Source organism: Python bivittatus, unplaced genomic scaffold (genome assembly GCF_059951505.1).
Source record: "Python bivittatus isolate LINGU-HERP-01145 unplaced genomic scaffold, Pbiv_v1 ctg000700_np1212, whole genome shotgun sequence".
NCBI lineage: Eukaryota > Metazoa > Chordata > Lepidosauria > Squamata > Pythonidae > Python > Python bivittatus.
In genome coordinates, this window is record NW_028277098.1 from 29,072 (window position 1) to 47,669 (window position 18,598).

The 18,598-nt window shown below is 40.7% G+C and overlaps 1 protein-coding gene across 1 annotated transcript in view; it reads right to left on the minus strand.

Moving 5' to 3' along the window:
- Nucleotides 1–4,700: 4,700 nt before the first annotated feature.
- ALOX5 (arachidonate 5-lipoxygenase) overlaps nt 4,701–18,598 on the minus strand; it is a 93,976-nt gene continuing 80,078 nt past the window's right edge. Inside the window, exons 13-14 of the mRNA XM_088153226.1 lie at nt 14,823–14,993; nt 4,701–5,729 (exon numbers count right to left, since the gene is read on the minus strand). Of these exons, the coding sequence (XP_088009352.1) occupies nt 5,550–5,729; nt 14,823–14,993 (351 nt within the window). The 3' untranslated portion in view covers nt 4,701–5,549. The remainder of the gene's footprint in view (nt 5,730–14,822; nt 14,994–18,598) is intronic.

Here is an 18,598-nt window from a genome sequence, read left to right on the forward strand (position 1 = left end):
TCCCAGGCCACAGAAAATGAGCAGGTTTGAAAAAGATCTCTTGATTCATGTTCTCCGTAGCAAGGAGAATCAATAAAACCACTTGGTTTCATGAATTTGTCTTTGCCTTCAGAGTGATCAAAACAAGAAACCTGAAAAATATCCCTTTATTACCACAGGACACAAAATGGAGCCCAGAGCAGAAGTGCAAAGCATTGGAAAGTTTACTGCAGGATTACTTTAGTAATGCACACATGTGATATAAAAACATTTTAGGATTATTTAGAAGATGCTGAGATAGCTGGATTGTTTTGTCTTAGAAAGGTGTTGGCTTTCTTCTCTTTTACTTATGTTTGAAAAATAATATGTTAAATTGAGAAGAATAGAAGTTGAATGAAGAATTTTTTTGATGTATGACATAGTAATAGTGGACATTTATTCCTGGATGAGAAAGATAAATAAAGAAGACTCTAATTGAACTGGATAAATTAATATACCTTATATATTCTATAATTAAGACAAATTTTGTAATAAAACAACATTGGAGGATTCAGAAAAGATTTTGTTCATTTCTTATGCTCTTGTGATGACAGTAAAAGAAGAAAATGGAATTTGAAAGCCAGAAAAGTTCTATATAACGACATCTTGTACGCAAAGGAAGAGAAACTAAACTAGTCCAGTCCTGTTCTAAAATGAACAACAATTTCACAGTGAAAAACAATAATGCGAGTAAATCAAATTGACAATGTCCATTTGGAATAATCACCAATGCAAACTATGTAAAGATATGTTAACCAAGAAAAATAAAACCAAATTATTCAGTTGAATAGTGAAGATAATTTTTATGATGACAAATTTCTCTTCAAAAAGTGAAATAACTTTTAAGAAGGTTGATAATCCTCTGGGGTCATAATCTGGAAACAGCTCCGGGGGGGGGGAACACTCTGCCAAGGCCTTAGCAATTACAAAGAAACTCTTTGCAGTGAGGAACAGATTGGCTTCACATCTCATAAACAAGTGGCCTACCTAAACAACAACACTTTCACATTTTATATGCAGAAGTGAAAAAGATTAGAGTAAACACTAAAATTGAAAAAGGACTGCTTTTTTCTTGTTCTCTTTAGTAAGTGGGATGTGGAAATCAACTCCTTTTCTGTAATCTATCAGAAAATGGAGTATTTAACTTAGATTGAATCTAGTGGATTCAGATTCAGTTACATAACAGACTGCAGTGTTATTTTTCAAAGAAACTACTTTTGAATTTTCTAAATTTAACATGTCTGTAACCACAATAGGGAGCTCCTATACAAGGAATAACCAAAAGGTTTTTATAAAAAAAAAGAAAAGAAAAGAATGAAGATGATTGACTTTTGAACTACAATCAGGTGAGAGATTAAAATGATAAAACTGAATGATAAAAATACGCTGCAATTTTATTACACTTTGGATTTATCCAAATTATATATTATTTTGCATGTTATGGACAGATAGTCTTTGGATGTAATATATTTGTAACCACTAGAGGGAGCTCCTGTATAAATTCAGAACGTCAGAAATCGCAAATCTCTGGCAGAACATTTGGTAGAATCTTAGCTGTTGTGTCTCCAGGTTTTCAAGGAGTATCATGCTGCTTTTGTTCCACTATTGCATCCTTTGTTTTGCAGTAAGTGAATTTGATAAATATATTGCATAGAAAGTTTCTTCTTTAAGTTCCCTGTTGGAGCTACAATTTACCTCTTGGGAGTTTATCATTTTTACATAGTGTACTGAAGGAAGGGGGCTGTTCTGTGAGCCAGCTTCTGTGAAGTTTTGATTAACATTAACTTGAAAATTCGAATCCTGAAGGGATCTGTGCAGGGTTACTTCTGTGTGAGGGAAATGCAAATTCTTGCCTGAAAACAGGCACACAAATTACTGCAGCCAGCTTTTGGGCTGCATATGTTTTTTCAACATGGTGTTGATGCCTAATATTTGTGCCAGACTTCCTGTCATTAGTGATTGTGAGTGACTCAGTATGTGGAGAAGGAGAATGGTCACTAGAAGTGTTGGGATGTGAGGGTGGGCCTCTGTGAGATCATGAAGTTGGGTTTTTTTTTTATCCCACTGCAAAACGAGGAACAGTGCCTGTTGGAAGTTGGGGGGGGAGGAGTTCCCCCAGGGAGAAGGGGATCTCTGGAGGGATCTGGCAGCTGGTAGAGGCCCACAGTCGATCCTAGTGCTAGAGAAGTGGATATTGGGCTCCAGCAGAGAGGTTGCAGTAGCACAGCAGCCTTTTTTTTTTAACTACAGTTTGCTGGTGGCACAGAGAGTGCATTGCTAGAAGGAAGGCAGCTATGGACTGAAGGACGTCATGTAGCTTGCAACACCAGTGGCAGTGGTGTGGAGATAGTTGCTCTCCTTGTACTGCATCCAGGAAGTCTCTGTGGTGGTACTGGCCTAGGTATGCCAGGTTGTGTGGTGGTCAAGATCTTTGGTTGTCTGAGATTGGGACAGCAGCGGAAACAGAAGCCGCTTGGTGATCCTGCAAGAATAGGAACCTGTATCTGGTGGCTGCTGTCTGTCCAGCCACAGGGGACAGTGGCCATTTTGAGGTATTTCTGTCACCTTTTTCTTCTCCCAGTGCTTTATTCCACACTGCTTTTGTTGTGCCCTGTGGCTTGGGACAGCTCTGATGTTACATCTTTTTGCTGAGAAGACAGAGAATTGGGACTGGAGAGTTTAGACATGTGTAAATCCAAGAGGATTTCTGTGAGAGGGGGGTTAAGACCCCTCCACAGCCTCTACATATGGCCGTTCAGATATCTGCAAGGTGAGAAGTCAAGAGTTGTTTTCTATTGTTCCTGAGTGTACACAATGTACAGTTAGATTTCAGTTAAAGGCAGGCAGATTCTATCTGAATGTTAGAAAAAAAAAAGTTTTTACCTTCAGTTACCTTCAGATGTGGTGACTAAATGGGTTCAAACTACAGTGAGACAGCTACAGATTTTGGATGTTTTAATTTGGACTTCCGTACTGAGCTGGGAGGTGGGGTACAGAGTAAAGTTGATCATCTCTATGATTCTGTCAAACTATTTAGCATTTATATGTAATTACTCTGAGAAATCTTCTGGAAATTTAGGTGCCAGGTATCATCAAAATTAAGGTATTTGCCTCTTTCTTTTACCAACCATCCAGAAACTATTTTGATTGGTGCCTAATATCTGTGACAGGTGGACAGATTAAAGAATAAATTATCTCTCCAGACTTCCCTTTTGATTGTACCATCAGTGAGAAGCAAAATCTCAGTCTTGCTCCCATTGAGTTGTTACATATCATTATGAGCATACACATTTTTGGACTTAAATTTTTCAGCTCTGATTATAGCAAGCAGCACTGAAAACTGCTTTTAATGGAAGAAATTAATTTGTTATATGAATGGATGGAAGTACGATCCAGCATAATAGCAGAAGCATTCCAAATATGGATATATTTCTCTAAAAAATTGTGGTAACTGCTGTAGACTCTGAGTAGCTATATGGATTTAAACTTTATTAACTTTTTATAACATCACAGTTCAACTTGGAATAGACCTGCAAGTATGGCATTTTGATTCATTTAAAGGATATCACATATCCTTGTTTTCATTTGGAGTGCATGTATAGGGAATGGGACCTCCACAAACATTCATTTCAATCTAAAATGGAGTCATTATGTCAGCCATATATTTAGTACATATCCAGAAAAATTTTGGTGGCACTATAATACATACATTGCAACATCAGCTTTTACAGGAGTATAGGATATCAGAGACATATACTATTATCTGATTTTGAGACATAAATACAGAATTGGGACCACGGGACAGAGTGGCAGTATAATTACAGGTGGTTCAAAAGGGCGAGTGCACACATAGTGTGATGGTTTGAGGTGTCCTGCTTCCTTGTGAGACCCTCTGTCAGAACCTGCAGCAATCGAAGGAATAGCCAAAAAAGGACTTATTGGGGATAATAAATGCTGGGTTTGCTTGCTTTGATTCTGCCATTTGTAACGGAGGGGGGGGGGGGAATGAAAGAAGACAGTGAGAAAGAAATCTGGCACCAAAGAAGGGGGAGAGAAAGGGTAAAAGTAGAGGGAAAGTTACGCGGGCTTTAGTTTTAGCAATGCTTTGCTTAGAGCTGGATATACCATCCAATAAGGAGTTTTTATCTGAACCAGGCCTGGTTTCATGAGAATTCTTCTGGATTGGGATTTGGACATTGTAGGCTTGACATTTTGCTAAAACTCCCTGAATACTGGACTTTACCCGAGAGCACAACTCATCAAGGAAACTCCAGCAAACTACAATGGCCTCAGAGGAGCAGGAGATGCTGTCGGCCAAACAACCGCCCAAGGAGGACCGGGAGTTGCTGCAACTGGAAGCGAACATTGCCGGGTTGGAACTTGGAGCAGTTGGGGGAGGTGAGTTGGCACGGTCCCCTCAGATAGAGGTTGAGATGTACATCCCTCCTCAGCCCATCGAGGCACAATTTGTCATCAGGCAGAAAGACCCAGCCAGGCGTCTGGCTCAGCGAATACTTTTACAGTGTTGCTGCACCCTTCCTTCCCTGATCTTGGCTTGCTGTTCAGATTCACTAGATCTTTTGGTACCAGCCTGGTGCATGAGTCTTCTTACCTACTTTCCAGCCAGTTTTGGAGGATAAAACACAGACAACAAAATACAAATGCAAAAAATAAAAGCCACTTTCTCCTCTTTTAATGGGGGAAACCATCCACACAATCGGCTTCAGTTGTTATTATTTATTTATTATTGTTATATTTTTATCATGCCTTTTTTTAATGAACAGGTTAACTTTCCTTTTGCTCTTTCTGTATCTATTGAAATCAAATTTCCCTGCATTTGCTACAGAGGAAATCAATGAAAAATGGAATGCAGAAAATACAGAGACATAATAATTACCTACAGATAGTGGTCATTCAGAAATGAGTTCTTGAATGTGGCAAAGGTATGCTGCATTGATAAAAAATAGCACCCTTTAATTAAAAAAAAAAGATACATTATTGATGGCAGAAACTTATAAATTTTATTGATGTCAAGAAAAATGCTGAATTACTCAAGATATGAAAATCAGAATGCAAAAATAGCGTATGATAATGAATCTCCACAAAACAGAACTGAAAAATTACTTAAAGCATATCATTACTGATTCTCTACATCTGCAGTAGAGAAATGGAAATTATTCTTAGTGAGGGCTTGAGAACTGTGGCCCTTCACATATTGCTGCTCTTGGTATCCTTCCCACTGATCATGCTGGCCTGTTTGCATAGTTCAAAAGCATTTGAAGGTCAGAGATACACGTTTGGTCTATACAGTAGTTTACAAATCAGAGTACCTTCAATTTTTTGTAGTCAGCAATATGTAGCTGTTATGGTACTTTATCTTACTGAAAAGATAGCATAGTAGCAAGTTTTTATACAAGTGCTTTCTAAAACTTAAACAAGTAAAAATTAAGTTTCTGTTCTTATTAATGGTCTTTTCTGCTGTAGATAATTTTCCATTTGACTGGTTACACTGATTCTTCATTTTTAAAAAATCAGACAGCCACACTATTAGGAATTTGATCTGGGGAAAGATAATAATAGGGGAGTTTTTTGTTCCTGTTACGTTCAGCAATATAACTGGTAATTCCATCAAGACTCTTGCGGAATTTCCTTATGGCTTCTTTCACTGGCTTGTCTATGAAGTGTTCATCTGGATATATCCCCAGAAACACCTGGTTGGAGAAGACAAAAAATGCAATATATTGGAAAAAGTTGACAAGAAGTTTTATAAATGATATAATCAGAATATAGTAAATATATTATTAAGTCCATCAAGTTGGTGCCACCTCTTAATGACCACATGGAGAGATTCTCTCTGGAATTATCTGTCTTCAACTTGGGCTTTTAGGTCTTTTGTTGATGCATTCACTGCTGCTATAATCAAGTCCATCCATCTTGCTGCTACCATCCCCTTCCCCCTTTCCCTCCAACTTTTCCAAGATTATGGACTTTTTAAAGGAACTGGGTCTTTGCATAGATGCCTTCAAATTATGATAGCTGGAGCCTGGTCATTAGTGCTTTGAGTGAAAATTCCAGCTTCATTTGTTCTATGATCCATTTGTTCTCCTAGTTGTCCAGGAATTCCTTAAAACTCTTATCCAGGATCTAAATTGAAATGGGTCCATGCTCTTTCTATCCTGCTTCTTCTAAGTTCAGCTTTCACATCCATAGTCACATGTAAAAGCATTGCCTGAACAATTCTAATCTTTGTATAGACATATCACAGCATTTAGCTATCTTTTTGAGACCTTCAGTGCTAGTTGCTGGATCCTTTGCTGTTGAAGACTGAACCTAAAACACAAAAGCTCAATGCTAGTTCAATGCTATTGTTATCAGTTCTGAAGCTGGTTGTTCTTATTGTTGTCATTACATTAGTCTGTTTACATTTACATATTTTATATGTGCTATAGTGCCAAAATTTAATTCAGAGATTCAATTCAAAGATTGAAAAATTAATTTTCTGAATTGGATTTTTTTCTTTTTTCTATTTCATTGCTTGCCTCCCTGCCTGCCTGTCTGCCTGCCTGCCCTCCTTAATTTATATAACTACCATCTTATGCAACATAACCCTGGGTGGCTGCCAGTAAAAACAAACAAACAAACAAAAAACAACCCAAAAACTCTGGGTGCCTCAACCATATCACATCTTCACACATCCATAAAGAGCTTTACTGGGCTCTAGTCTCACCACAATGCTTGTAAAGAAAGCCAGGCCTTCAAAGCTTTTCAGTAGACTAGGAAACTAGAGGCCTGCCGGATCTTAGGGGGAAGGGTATTCCAAAGAGCAGGGGTCTCTACTGAGAAAGTGTGGTACATCTTTGGATGTAAGCTGCCCAGAGTTGTCTGGCAGTTGGGTGACCCCCTAATAAAACAAACGAACAAATTAAACAAATACAATGGTTCTGAATCAATTCAGAGCAATTCAAATTAATATGATGACACAATGACATTTTTGGTATTTTTGATGTTGGCAACAACCATTACACATTTACATTACATATAGAAGTAAATTATTACAATTAAATTACAATGTACATTTGGCAACAACCATTGCACATTTACATTACATATAGCAACAAAACTAAAGAAGTGATGCCTACTGTGATGGATTTTCTAATAATAACATAGTCAACTGACCAATGAGTTTAACTATCACTACCACTATTGCCTGTCAGAACCTTTGGGAAACCATGTATTACTTTAATTTTGTTCCTCTATGCTGTTTTTCTCTCTCTCTTTCTCTCTTAATCTCTGCTATAATTTACTGTGTACAACAAATTTATATGGAAGGAAACTCAGACTGATTTGCAAACTTAACGTTATAAACCAAGCATAATGTATATAGCTAATGAGATACTATACAAAACAAATACAAATAGCAAATAACAAAAATGCACTATGAAATTTCTGTATTTTGGATTACATTCAAAGTCAGCTCAAAGCACTAGATGGCACATGAAAAGAAAAATGTATTCCACTTATATAGCCACTTATTACAGCAGCTACTGTATCTTTAAGTCAACTGTAAACAACTGCCCCTTCCTGGCTTTGGAAGGCAAGAGAGCTTCCAGTCAATGAGCAAATTGCCAGAAAAAGAGCATAAGAAGTTATTGCTCACAGTTAAGTCCTCCTCATACTGTAGAAATGTTGTCATTTTCCACCAGTATCTATGTAGATCCAGGCTCAGAGCAATACATATTAATGTGGATGACAGAGATGGCCATTTTTGTGAAGCAATTATGATTCAGATTTTCCTTTAGAATCCAAAAAAGACTAAAACAGTAGGAGATATCTCTCTCCCTTCTTCAGTTTTCTTCATTATGCACCTATAGGCTTACTTTTTCACAAGCCTTTAAGGCAGTGCTACAGCAAGTTTGTTTGTTAAATTTATAAGTGTATATTATATTAAATTTTATTACATTATATTAATTAATATATATTACATTTTATATTAATATTAATATTATATTATATTAAATTTATAAATAGCAGAGGTTTCTTGTTCTTTTTGCATTCCAGCAAAATAACTGTCAGAACCTCGCAATTTATTGCTTTGTTTCACGCTATAGCTAGCTTGCTCAGTTCTGCCATAATTAGCTGGCGGGGGGGAATGCCAAGAAGGTGTATAATGGCTAGTGCAGATGGCTTCGCTTTATCTAGGCTGAAAGAATGTCAAGGTCATACTGGTGTGAGAGAGCAAGTGAAGGTGCCAGAAATTTAAGAAACTAAAGGGGGAAAAAGGGGAGTGAGTTTGGAGTGCCTGACAGTTTGCTGAAACTCCCTAAACGCTGGAGTCTCCACTGAGGGATTTTCCCATCGCGGAGACCCCAACCTTGGTGCCAGCAAACGCTACCAGGACGGAAGAGGAAATTACTGAACTCGGAGTGGTCGATAGTGCAGAAGAGGAATTGGAAGGACTCTCCAGACCCCTGTCCCACCTAACTTTGAGGGGGGACAGGGAAAGGAGGAAAGTGCAGGCATGGAGGGTCCCTGAGGATTATGGCAAAGCCTCGTTCCTGAGCATCGAAGCAGAGGAGTGCTGGTCCCCGGCAGTGGGGTGAGCAGATTCCACAAGAATTGGGTTCCTGCAAGCAGACATCACCATCATGAGGGGAGAGTTGAGAAGGATTGGAGAAATGATCTGGAGGTCCTTGGGTGCAAGGGACCCAGACCTAGCGGGGGAAAACGCAATGGAAGATGTCGAGGATACCCTGCGTGTTCCAGATGGACCACCCCCTCAGCCACAACCCCCGGCCCCACCAGCAGTGCCACCACTGGCAGCGCCGCCGGCTCAACCCATGGTGGTGTGGCCGGCCACCACCCAGGCGGAGGCGTTAAAGGAATGGGGTTTGATGAGAACCTATGATGGGGACCCATGGGGGCTGTCGAGTTTCCTGGCTAGCATGAATATCTGCATCGAGAACTGTGGCCACTTTTTTGCCAATGATACGCAGTGGGTGTTCTACGTTTCCAGGGCATTGGTGGGATGTGCATCGAATTGGCTCATAGAGATGCATGAAGCCTGAGGACCCAAGGTCAACAACCTTCTGAGATTTATGAGAGCCCTGCGAAGGAGGTTTGAAGATCCGGGGGTTATAATGAAAGCCTTAATGGTGCTATATAACCATATAAGGGGACCCGCAGTGTGGCTGACTATATGTTGGAATTCCGAAGCTTGGTGCGTAAGTTCCGTGACTAGCCTGAGCAATTCAAGGTGTCGTACTTCCAGAAGGGCTTAAGATGGGACATTTGGCAACTGGTTTACTCCTGAGGAAACCCACTGACCCTCGAAGGCTGGATCGTTTTGGCTGCTGAGGTGGAGGCTGACTGGCTGGCGGTAGATCCGGAGTTCAAGAAAACGGTGGGCACCCCACTGCCAGGGCCCCAAAAACCATTGGCCAAGCCAAGACCCGCTATCCCAGAGAGGTGCCCTAGGGAGCGAACCTGTTTCAAGTGTGGGGACCCCGGGCATTTTGCAGCGACCTGCCCTAAACTCAGAGCTGTGTGCTTGGCTGCCCCTCCGAAAACATCTAAAAAGTCAACCATGGGTCCAGGAACAAAAAAGGGAGGCTTGGCAGTGCCGGGAGTGAGCAAGGAATTCTTCGATCTGGTGATTTTCAATGACAACTCATTGGAGGAGGAAGAACAGTTGGCGGGAAATGCCAGCCACCTGCCCTAAGGCACGCCAGGGCCCAGGTGGGAGAGCAGTGGTGTGCAGATGAGGAACTGGAAAGTGATGACGAGGACGATGGGGTGAGTGTCCTGACTCTGGGGGTGAAAATCCGAGCCCTAAGAATGACCTGCAACGCCCATCTGACTGCTTTAATAGATTCAGGATCTTCCCAGAGCTTAATTAGCCCTGTATTTGTGAATGGACTGGGACTGCAAGTGTGGAAGTTAAAAGTTCCGGTAGTGTTTGACCAATTAGATGTGTCAGCGGCAGGTGGGGGGGCAGTGCGCTACTGTACTGAGGAGTTTGAGCTTAGGCTTGGGACCCATTGTGAGAAAATGCCTTGTCGCTCCCATAGCTGGCCACCCCTTGATTTTGGGAGCCTCATGGCTTAGACGCTGGAAGCCACCAGTTGGACTGGGGAACAGACAGGATTGTTTTTAAAGATGGCATTTATCCAAGGCCAGACAAGGGGACTGGTAAAGGAGTAATAGCAGTGGTGGGCACAGAAAACAAACAACCATCTTCCAAGCCCGAGATTCCGGAGCAATACCATGACTTGGCAGAAGTATTTAGTCAGGTGGAGTCGGATCAGCTATCCCCCCATAGAGACACTATGCTACAGAGGTTGAACCGGGGGCAAAATTTCCCAAGTGGAAAACATATTCCATGACTCCACGTGAGTTGGAGACTCTAAGGGAATTTTTGGATAAAAACTTGGCCAGGGGTTTTATACAGCCTGCCAAATCGCAAATGGTGGCACCCGTTCTCTTCAGAGAAAAGAAGGATGGAACGTTGCAGTTATGCACGGACTATAGGGGGTTGAATGCAATTTGTAAAGAAAACAAGTACCCTTTGCCTTTAATGAAGGACTTGCTGTCACAGTTGTTGAAGGGGAAAATCTTTACAAAACTGGAGAGACACTTATTTCCGGGTATGCATCCGGGAGGGGGATGAGTGGAAGACTGCGATCAGTTGCCCTTTGGGCTGTTATTAGTACCGAGTCATGCCATTTGGATTATTGGGTGCCCTGGGGGTATTTATCCAATTAATTAATGAGGTTTTGCATGAGTTTTTGTAGAGGGGGGTGCTTGTACTGTATATCTTGATGGCATTTTAATTTATTCTGATAATATGGAAGAGCATGTGGAGTGGGTCAGGAAAGTGTTGAAAAAATTGTTAGAAGCACAAATGTATGCTAAACTGTCAAAATGTGAGTTCCACAAAACTCAGGTGGATTATTTGGGGTATAGAATCTCGAACCAGGGCATTGAAATGGACCCCACCAAGGTGAAAGATGTGATTGGCTGGGAACTGGCAAAAACCCAATGGCAGCTGCAGAGTTTTTTAGGCTTTGCCAATTTTTACCACCAATTTATCCCCAATTTTGCTCAAGTGACTTTGCCCCTCATGGACTTGTTAAAAACTAAGGGAAAGGACATAGCAAAAGCTAAAAACCCATGCGCCCCCTTGATGTGGTCAGAGGAATGCCAAGTGGTGTTTGAAAATTTAAAAGCGCTGTTTACAGCAGAGCCTATTTTAAAAAACCCTGATCTGGAACTTCCCTTTGTAATCCAAGCAGATGCCTCGGATGTAACTATTGGCGCAGTGCTGCTACAAAAAACAGAAGGGGGTTGCCTACAGCCATGTGCATACATCTCCCAAAAATTCACTGACACAGAATGGTGCTGGTTAGTTTGGGAAAAGGAGGTGTTTGTAGTCCATTGGGCACTGCTCACTTGACACCATCCATTAGAAGGGGCGCGCCATCCTTCTGAAGTCTGAACTGATCACAAAAATCTGGAAGCACTAACCGCACCAAGAAAACTTTCCCCTAAGCAGGTTCAGTGGGCTGAGTTTTTTAGCAGATTCAAATTTGAGCTGAAATACATCCCTGGGGGAAAAAATTTCCTAGCTGATGCCTTTTCCAGATTGCCTCAACATAACAGCAAAAGGGAACAAGTGGTGGCTCCTGTTATTCCTGGAAACCAAGAAGGTCTAGTGGCGGTCACTAGAGCACAAAGCAAAAAACCATGAGTGCCACCCGAGAGTGAACTGTTGAATCAACTCAATGAAGCCCTCAAAGGTAATGCATGGTTTCTAAACAATAAAAACTCCTTAACTGAAGAAAAGGGAGCGTGGTGGAGTGGAGACAAGTTATATGTGCCTGAATCGCTTTGGAAGCAAGTCTTTATGAAAGGGCACGACGCCAAAACTGTTGGGCACTTTGGTTTTGTTAAAACTTTACACCTTCTTCGTAGGCAATTTTGGTGGCCATTCATGAGAAAACACATTATGGATTATGTCAAGTCATGTCCTACGTGTGCCATGTCTAAGAAAAAAGGGGGTAAACCCATGGGACTATTGCAACCAGTGGTAATGCCTAGTAAGCCCTGGAAGCAAATTGCTATGGATTTTATTGTGGAACTGCCTCAGAGCCACAACCACACTGTTATTTGGGTGGTCACTGATTTATTTTCTAACCAGGCACATTTTATTCCTTGTACCTCAATCCCAACAGCAAAATGCTTGGCCAAGATGTTCATACATATACTGCCTCCACGGTACCCCCGAAAGAGTAATCAGTGGCCGCGGTGTCCAGTCCACTTCAAACTTTTGGCAGGAATTTTTAAAATTAATTGGCTCCGCCCAGGCATTGAGCTCTTCGCACCATCCAGAGATGGACGGATCCTCGGAACGACTAACTCCGTATTAGAGCAATATTTAAGATGCTTTACTAATTACAAATAAGATGACTGGGCAGAACTTTTACCTCTTCCCAAGGTAGCTTATAATAACACAGTACATCAAAGCACTGGCTACACACCCTTTAAAATAGCCACAGGACAAGACTTTGTGCCAATCCCGAATCTTTGAAAGATTCCCCAGAACTATCGACTGATGATTGGATTAAGCAGATGACTTTGTTGTGGCCAAGCATTGACAGGGCATTGCAGGAGCCGCGAAAAGAGTATAAAAAATAAGCTGACCGAAAAAGATTGCCTGAAAAACCCTGGAAAGTGGGAGATAAAGTGTGTACAAAGCATTTAAAAACAATCCAGCCTTGTAAAAAACTAGGACCTAAATTTATTGGACCTTTCCCTATAGAGAAAGTGACTGGACCTGTATCATTCAGATTGACTTTGCCTGAAACTTACAGGAAATTCGCCCCGTATTTCATTGTAGCTTGTTAAAACCCTTTAAAGAATCTAATAAATGGCATCCATCTCCCTCACCGCCAACACCAATGGTGATTGAGGGAGAGCAACATTTTGAAGTCCAAGAGATTCTAGACTCTCGTAAACAAAAAGGAAAACTACAATTTCTAGTACAATGGAAACACTTTCCCAAATCATATTATGAGCAGATGGATGAACTTTAGGAGTAAATGCTCCTAAACTTGTTACAAAGTTTTATAAAAAGTATCCAGATAAAGTGAAGTTACTGCATTTTGTTTGTGTGTTCTAATGCATTACCATGTTATAATGCATCGTTTCCTCTTTTTCCTTCTGTTCTCTTTACAGATTTGATTCCTTATGTTACTTATCCCTTTTTCCTGGAGGAGCGGAATGTCAGAACCTCGCAGTTTTTTGCTTTGTTTCATGCTATAGCTAGCTTGCTCAGTTCTGCCATAATTAGCTGGGGGGGGGTGTGGAAATGCCAAGAAGGTATATAACGGCTAGTGCAGATGGCTTCGCTTTATCTAGGCTGCAACAATGCCAAGGTTGTACTGGTGTGAGAACGCAAGTGAAGGTGCCAGAAATTTAAGAAACTAAAGGGGGAAAAGGGGGGGCAAGTAGAAGGGTTAAGAATGAATTGCTTAGCATGGGCTTTTCAGTTTCAGCAATTTTATTGCTAAGGACTGTATGCTAATCTTCAATAAACTGACTTTCTTTTGGATTGGCTGAGTCTCTGGAGAATGTTTTTGTTTCGTTGGGATTAAAGTTTGCAGTACCTGACAATAACAGTAGAATGTAAAACTGAATGCCCTTGGCTACTTTGAATAGAACAGGCTTACAATGGGGTCTAAACAGATTTCTTTATCAATTTCTACTGATGGGGAGGATCTACTAAGTTAATTGACCAAGCATATTTGGCTTTTAGTCTGGTTGTGTATTGACTCTATCCAACTCATCTCTTGGTTAGAAATAAGTACAGCTCTTGGACATCACAGGAATTTAAACATTCCTGAGGGTTGTTAAATTCTTTGCAAGCTTCTTAAAAGTGTTCATTACATAACTGAGCAGGCTGAACGTTAGCTGACTTGGCCTCTTTAGCAGGAGTTCCACAGATGTTGTATCAATGATCTAGTCCAACTCCCAAGAAGTGCACCTGCTAGAACCTCTCTCTGATAGATAATCATCCAGCCTCTGTTTTAAACTGTTTACTGAAGGAGAATTCACCATTTTGTTTGACAGCCTATTCTACTGGCTGACAACTTGTACAGGCAGCATGTTCCACCTGAAGTATAGCCTGAACCTTCTTCCTTATAATTTTAACTCATTGTTTCTGGTCCATCCTATATAGGGGCATTATGTTTTTCCTATCCATATGCAGAACTTTATACTTCCTCCTATTAAATTCCATCCTATTCATTTCAGACTACTGTTCAAGCCTGTCTAGATCTTTTTGAATTTTTTTTCCATCTAAAGTATTAGTCACCCCTCCAAATTTTGGGTTGCCTGCAGACTTTAGAATTGTTCTGTGTACTCCCTCATCCAAATAATTGATAAAAATGTTGAACAGGGCCGGTCCAAAGCCCTGGGGCACTCCACTTGAAACTTCCAAGTTGAAGCAGTGCCATTAATGAGCATTCTTTAGGTGTGTTCATCCAGCTAACTATAAGTCCATGTAATAGAAGTATCATCCAGCCCATATTTTACCCTTTTATGAATAAGAATATCTTTTAGCACTCTATTAAAGACTTTCCTTGAGGTCCAGGTACACTGAGACTTTCCTCTAGTCTATGAAACCCATAAACATACTTTCCAGAAAGAATGTGGAGCCTGAATTTTACTTTTATGTAATAAATAAACAAACAAACAAACAAACAAACAAATAAATAAATGCATTTAAATATTGAGACAAGTCTCACTTCGTTTTCCTGAAATTGACTCAAAGCCCAAACAGCACCAAGATGCCAACAAGACCGTCCTCTGTCAGGTAAACTCTTGATGATGTATTCAATGGTGGTTTCCCCCTTTTCTGTAGGTGGTGGGCAGCGCATAGTTGGAGGAGCATTTGGAATCCAGGAACACCAATCATACTGAAAAATAAAAGACAAAAGCTAGTTAGGTAAAAGATTATTAGGAACTATTAAGGAATTAAATAAATAATGGAATCATATTATTACAAAATGGTATGTAATCTATAGAATTAAGTAACCTTAAACAAGGATGGTTAAGAATTTTTATGTGAATGAAAGATACTTCTGTTCACGCAGAAAAGATTGTGAGGCTCTCTTATACAGTGGGGCAAAAAAGTATTTAGTCAGCCACCAATTGTGCAAGTTCTCCCACTTAAAAAGATGAGAGAGGCCTGTAATTTTCATCATAGGTATACCTCAACTATGAGAAACAAAATGGGGAAAAAAATCCAGAAAATCACATTGTCTGATTTTTAAAGAATTTATTTGCAAATCATGGTAGAAAATAAGTATTTGGTCCTACAAACAAGCAAGATGTCTGGCTCTCACAGACCTGTAACTACTTCTTTAAGAGGCTCCTCTGTCCTCCACTCGTTACCTGTAGTAATGGCACCTGTTTGACCTTGTTATCAGTATAAAAGACACCTGTCCACAACCTCAAACAGTCACACTCCAAACTCCAATATGGCCAAGACCAAAGAGCTGTCGAAGGACACCAGAAACAAAATTGTAGACCTGCACCAGGCTGGGAAGACTGAATCTGCAATAGGCAAGCAGCTTGGTGTGAAGAAATCGACTGTGGGAACAATAATTAGAAAATGGAAGATATACAAGACCACTGATAAGCTCCCTCGATCTGGGGCTCCATGCAAGATCTCACCCTGTGGGGTCAAAATGATCACAAGAACGGTGAGCAAAAATCCCAGAACCACACGGGGGGACCTAGTGAATGACCTGCAGAGAGCTGGGACCAAAGTAACAAAGGCTACCATTAGTAACACACTATGCCGCCAGGGACTCAAATCCTGCAGTGCCAGCTGTGTCCCCCTGCTTAAGCCAGTACATGTCCAGGCCTGTCTGAAGTTTGCTAGAGAGCATTTGGATGATCCAGAAGAGGATTGGGAGAATGTCATATGGTCAGATGAAACCAAAGTAGAACATTTTGGTCTAAACTCAACTCGTCGTGTTTGGAGGAGAGAGAATGCTGAGTTGCATCCAAAGAACACCATACCTACTGTGAAGCATGGGGGTGGAAACATCATGCTTTGGGGCTGTTTTTCTGCAAAGGGACCAGGACGACTGATGTGTAAAGGAAAGAATGAATGGGGCCATGTATTGTGAGATTTTGAGTGAACACCTCCTTCCATCAGCAAGGACATTGAAGATGAAATGTGGCTGGGTCTTTCAGCATGACAATGATCCCAAACACACTGCCCGGGCAACGAAGGAGTGGCTTCGTAAGAAGCATTTCAAGGTCCTGGAGTGACCTTGCCAGTCTCCAGATCTCAACCCCATGGAAAACCTTTGGAGGGAGTTGAAAGTCGTGTTGCCCAGCGACAGCCCCAAAACATCACTGCTCTAGAGGAGATCTGCATGGAGGAATGGGCCAAAATACCAGCAACAGTGTGTGAAAACCTTGTGAAGACTTACAGAAAACGTTTGACCTCTGTCATTGCCAACAAAGGATATATAACAAAGTACTGAGATGAACTTTTGATATTGACCAAATACTTATTTTCCACCATGATTTGCAAATAAATTCTTTAAAAATCAGACAATGTGATTTTCTGGATTTTCCCCCCCATTTTGTCTCTCATAGTTGAGGTATACCTATGATGAAAATTACAGGCCTTTCTCATCTTTTTAACTGGGAGAACTTGCACAATTGGTGGCTGACTAAATACTTTTTTGCCCCACTGTAGCTACAGCCTTGTGAATTTTACTATTTATTTACTATTTCCTATTAGAAAAGTAGAAAGCCTTATACAGGTAGTCCTTGTTTGACTGCCTCCAATAGCAACTGTTTGCAATTACAATAGTGATAAAAAAGTGATTTTGTGACTAATGCCTGGTTTTACCACAACAAAAGTCTTCAGCATGAAACTGATTAAAGTCTGGTCAGTTTCTGGCAGCAGGGTTCTAGTCAACTAATTAAGGTCACAGAGCTGAGCTTGTTAACTTGTGGTTTGCAAGTGCTGTGCTGTGGAGAAAAGCAACTCAGGAAGAGGTAGCTTGTTTAAGCAAACTCTCCACTCTGACAAGAGGCAAAAAAGGGGGAAAAATGGGTCAGGCACAGGACACTGTACAGAGAACTATCTGAATAAGATGGGAGTAATACAGCAACCAGCAATCTTCCCAGTGTCTCTCCCTTTCACATGGTTCACTTAGCAACAGTGTCACTTAGTGACCATTTCACTGGAACCAGTTGCAGTCACTAAATGAGGACCACCTGTATAATACTCAGAATCCAACCTAGCACATCCCCCCCTTTTTAGCACCAGAACCAATCTAAGTGCCAGGCATTAATTGGCTAGATTGATAATCAGCTATAGAAATTACACCACTAATAAGGTTTTTTCCCCCCAAATAAAGACAGTGTGTAACCAGAACCACAGCTGGGGCTCTGCCTTTATATTTACTTGCACACTCCCCCCCCCCTTTTTTCCCTAGGTAAATGGTGTGGAGGGTTGTCATGTATGATAGCTTGTGCATGGCATAAGCATGAGGAAAGCAGGCAAATCAAAACTGTCTGATGACCCTGGAGAAAGAGGAGACAACTGTTGGTGTGAAGAAAGGCACTATATGAGCACAATAAATGCCATTGTTTATGGTACATGGTGTTGGTATCTGTAATTAGGGCAGGTTATAGTCCCACTAGTAGAGAAGAATGTAGAGGGACTGTGATAGCCATAGGAAAGTCATCCCATGGTATTATCAGATGCTACATTCCAACTGTACAGGTTCCAGTATGAATTATATCGCCTTTTTTAAAAAAAACTCTTCCTATGTAATATTTCTGGGGGTATATAACTTACAAGTGTTCTTAGTTCAAAGCTCTTCTGGACTTTCTTGGCTGAGAGTTCAGGGTTCACTGTAGTTGTACATGCTGGGAAAAATATTTTGTTCCATCTATCTTCTTGGTTTAAGTGGGCATTTTCCCCACAACAACTGTATGGCTCAGTTTGACTCAAACAAGAGGTTTTCTCCTTGTCTGGCCAGCCCCCTGCCCTCCTGCAACACTACATGCCTATGTGTGAACAAGGATATCAGTTTCAAATAATCTCATTTAGCAAAGCCATTTTCTCCCATGTCTTGATCTGCTAAAATAAAATGTTAATTTTAGTAAAATGGTTACTGGGACATTGTTGTCTCATGAGTTTTTCTTTACATTACTGGCTGTTAGTTACTGGGATTGAAAAATGCATATGCATAACAGCATCATTTTCTGCAGAGTACTGAAACAGAAAGTATGGGGGAGATAAGAAGAAAGAGGAGCAGGTTATTTTTTTGATGCAGTCCATGTCTGCTATATTAATTACATTAAATTACTAAATTAAAAGTAATACCTCAGATTGATCCTGTTACAAAAGATCTTTGGTTGTGTTTTTAATATTCCTCTATCTTTGCTTTGCCTACGGTTAATCTGATATAGAACCCCCTTTTTAAAATCTTTCTGCTCCATACGTCTACAACATTTTCTGTGTGCCCATAAAACAAACTCTGTT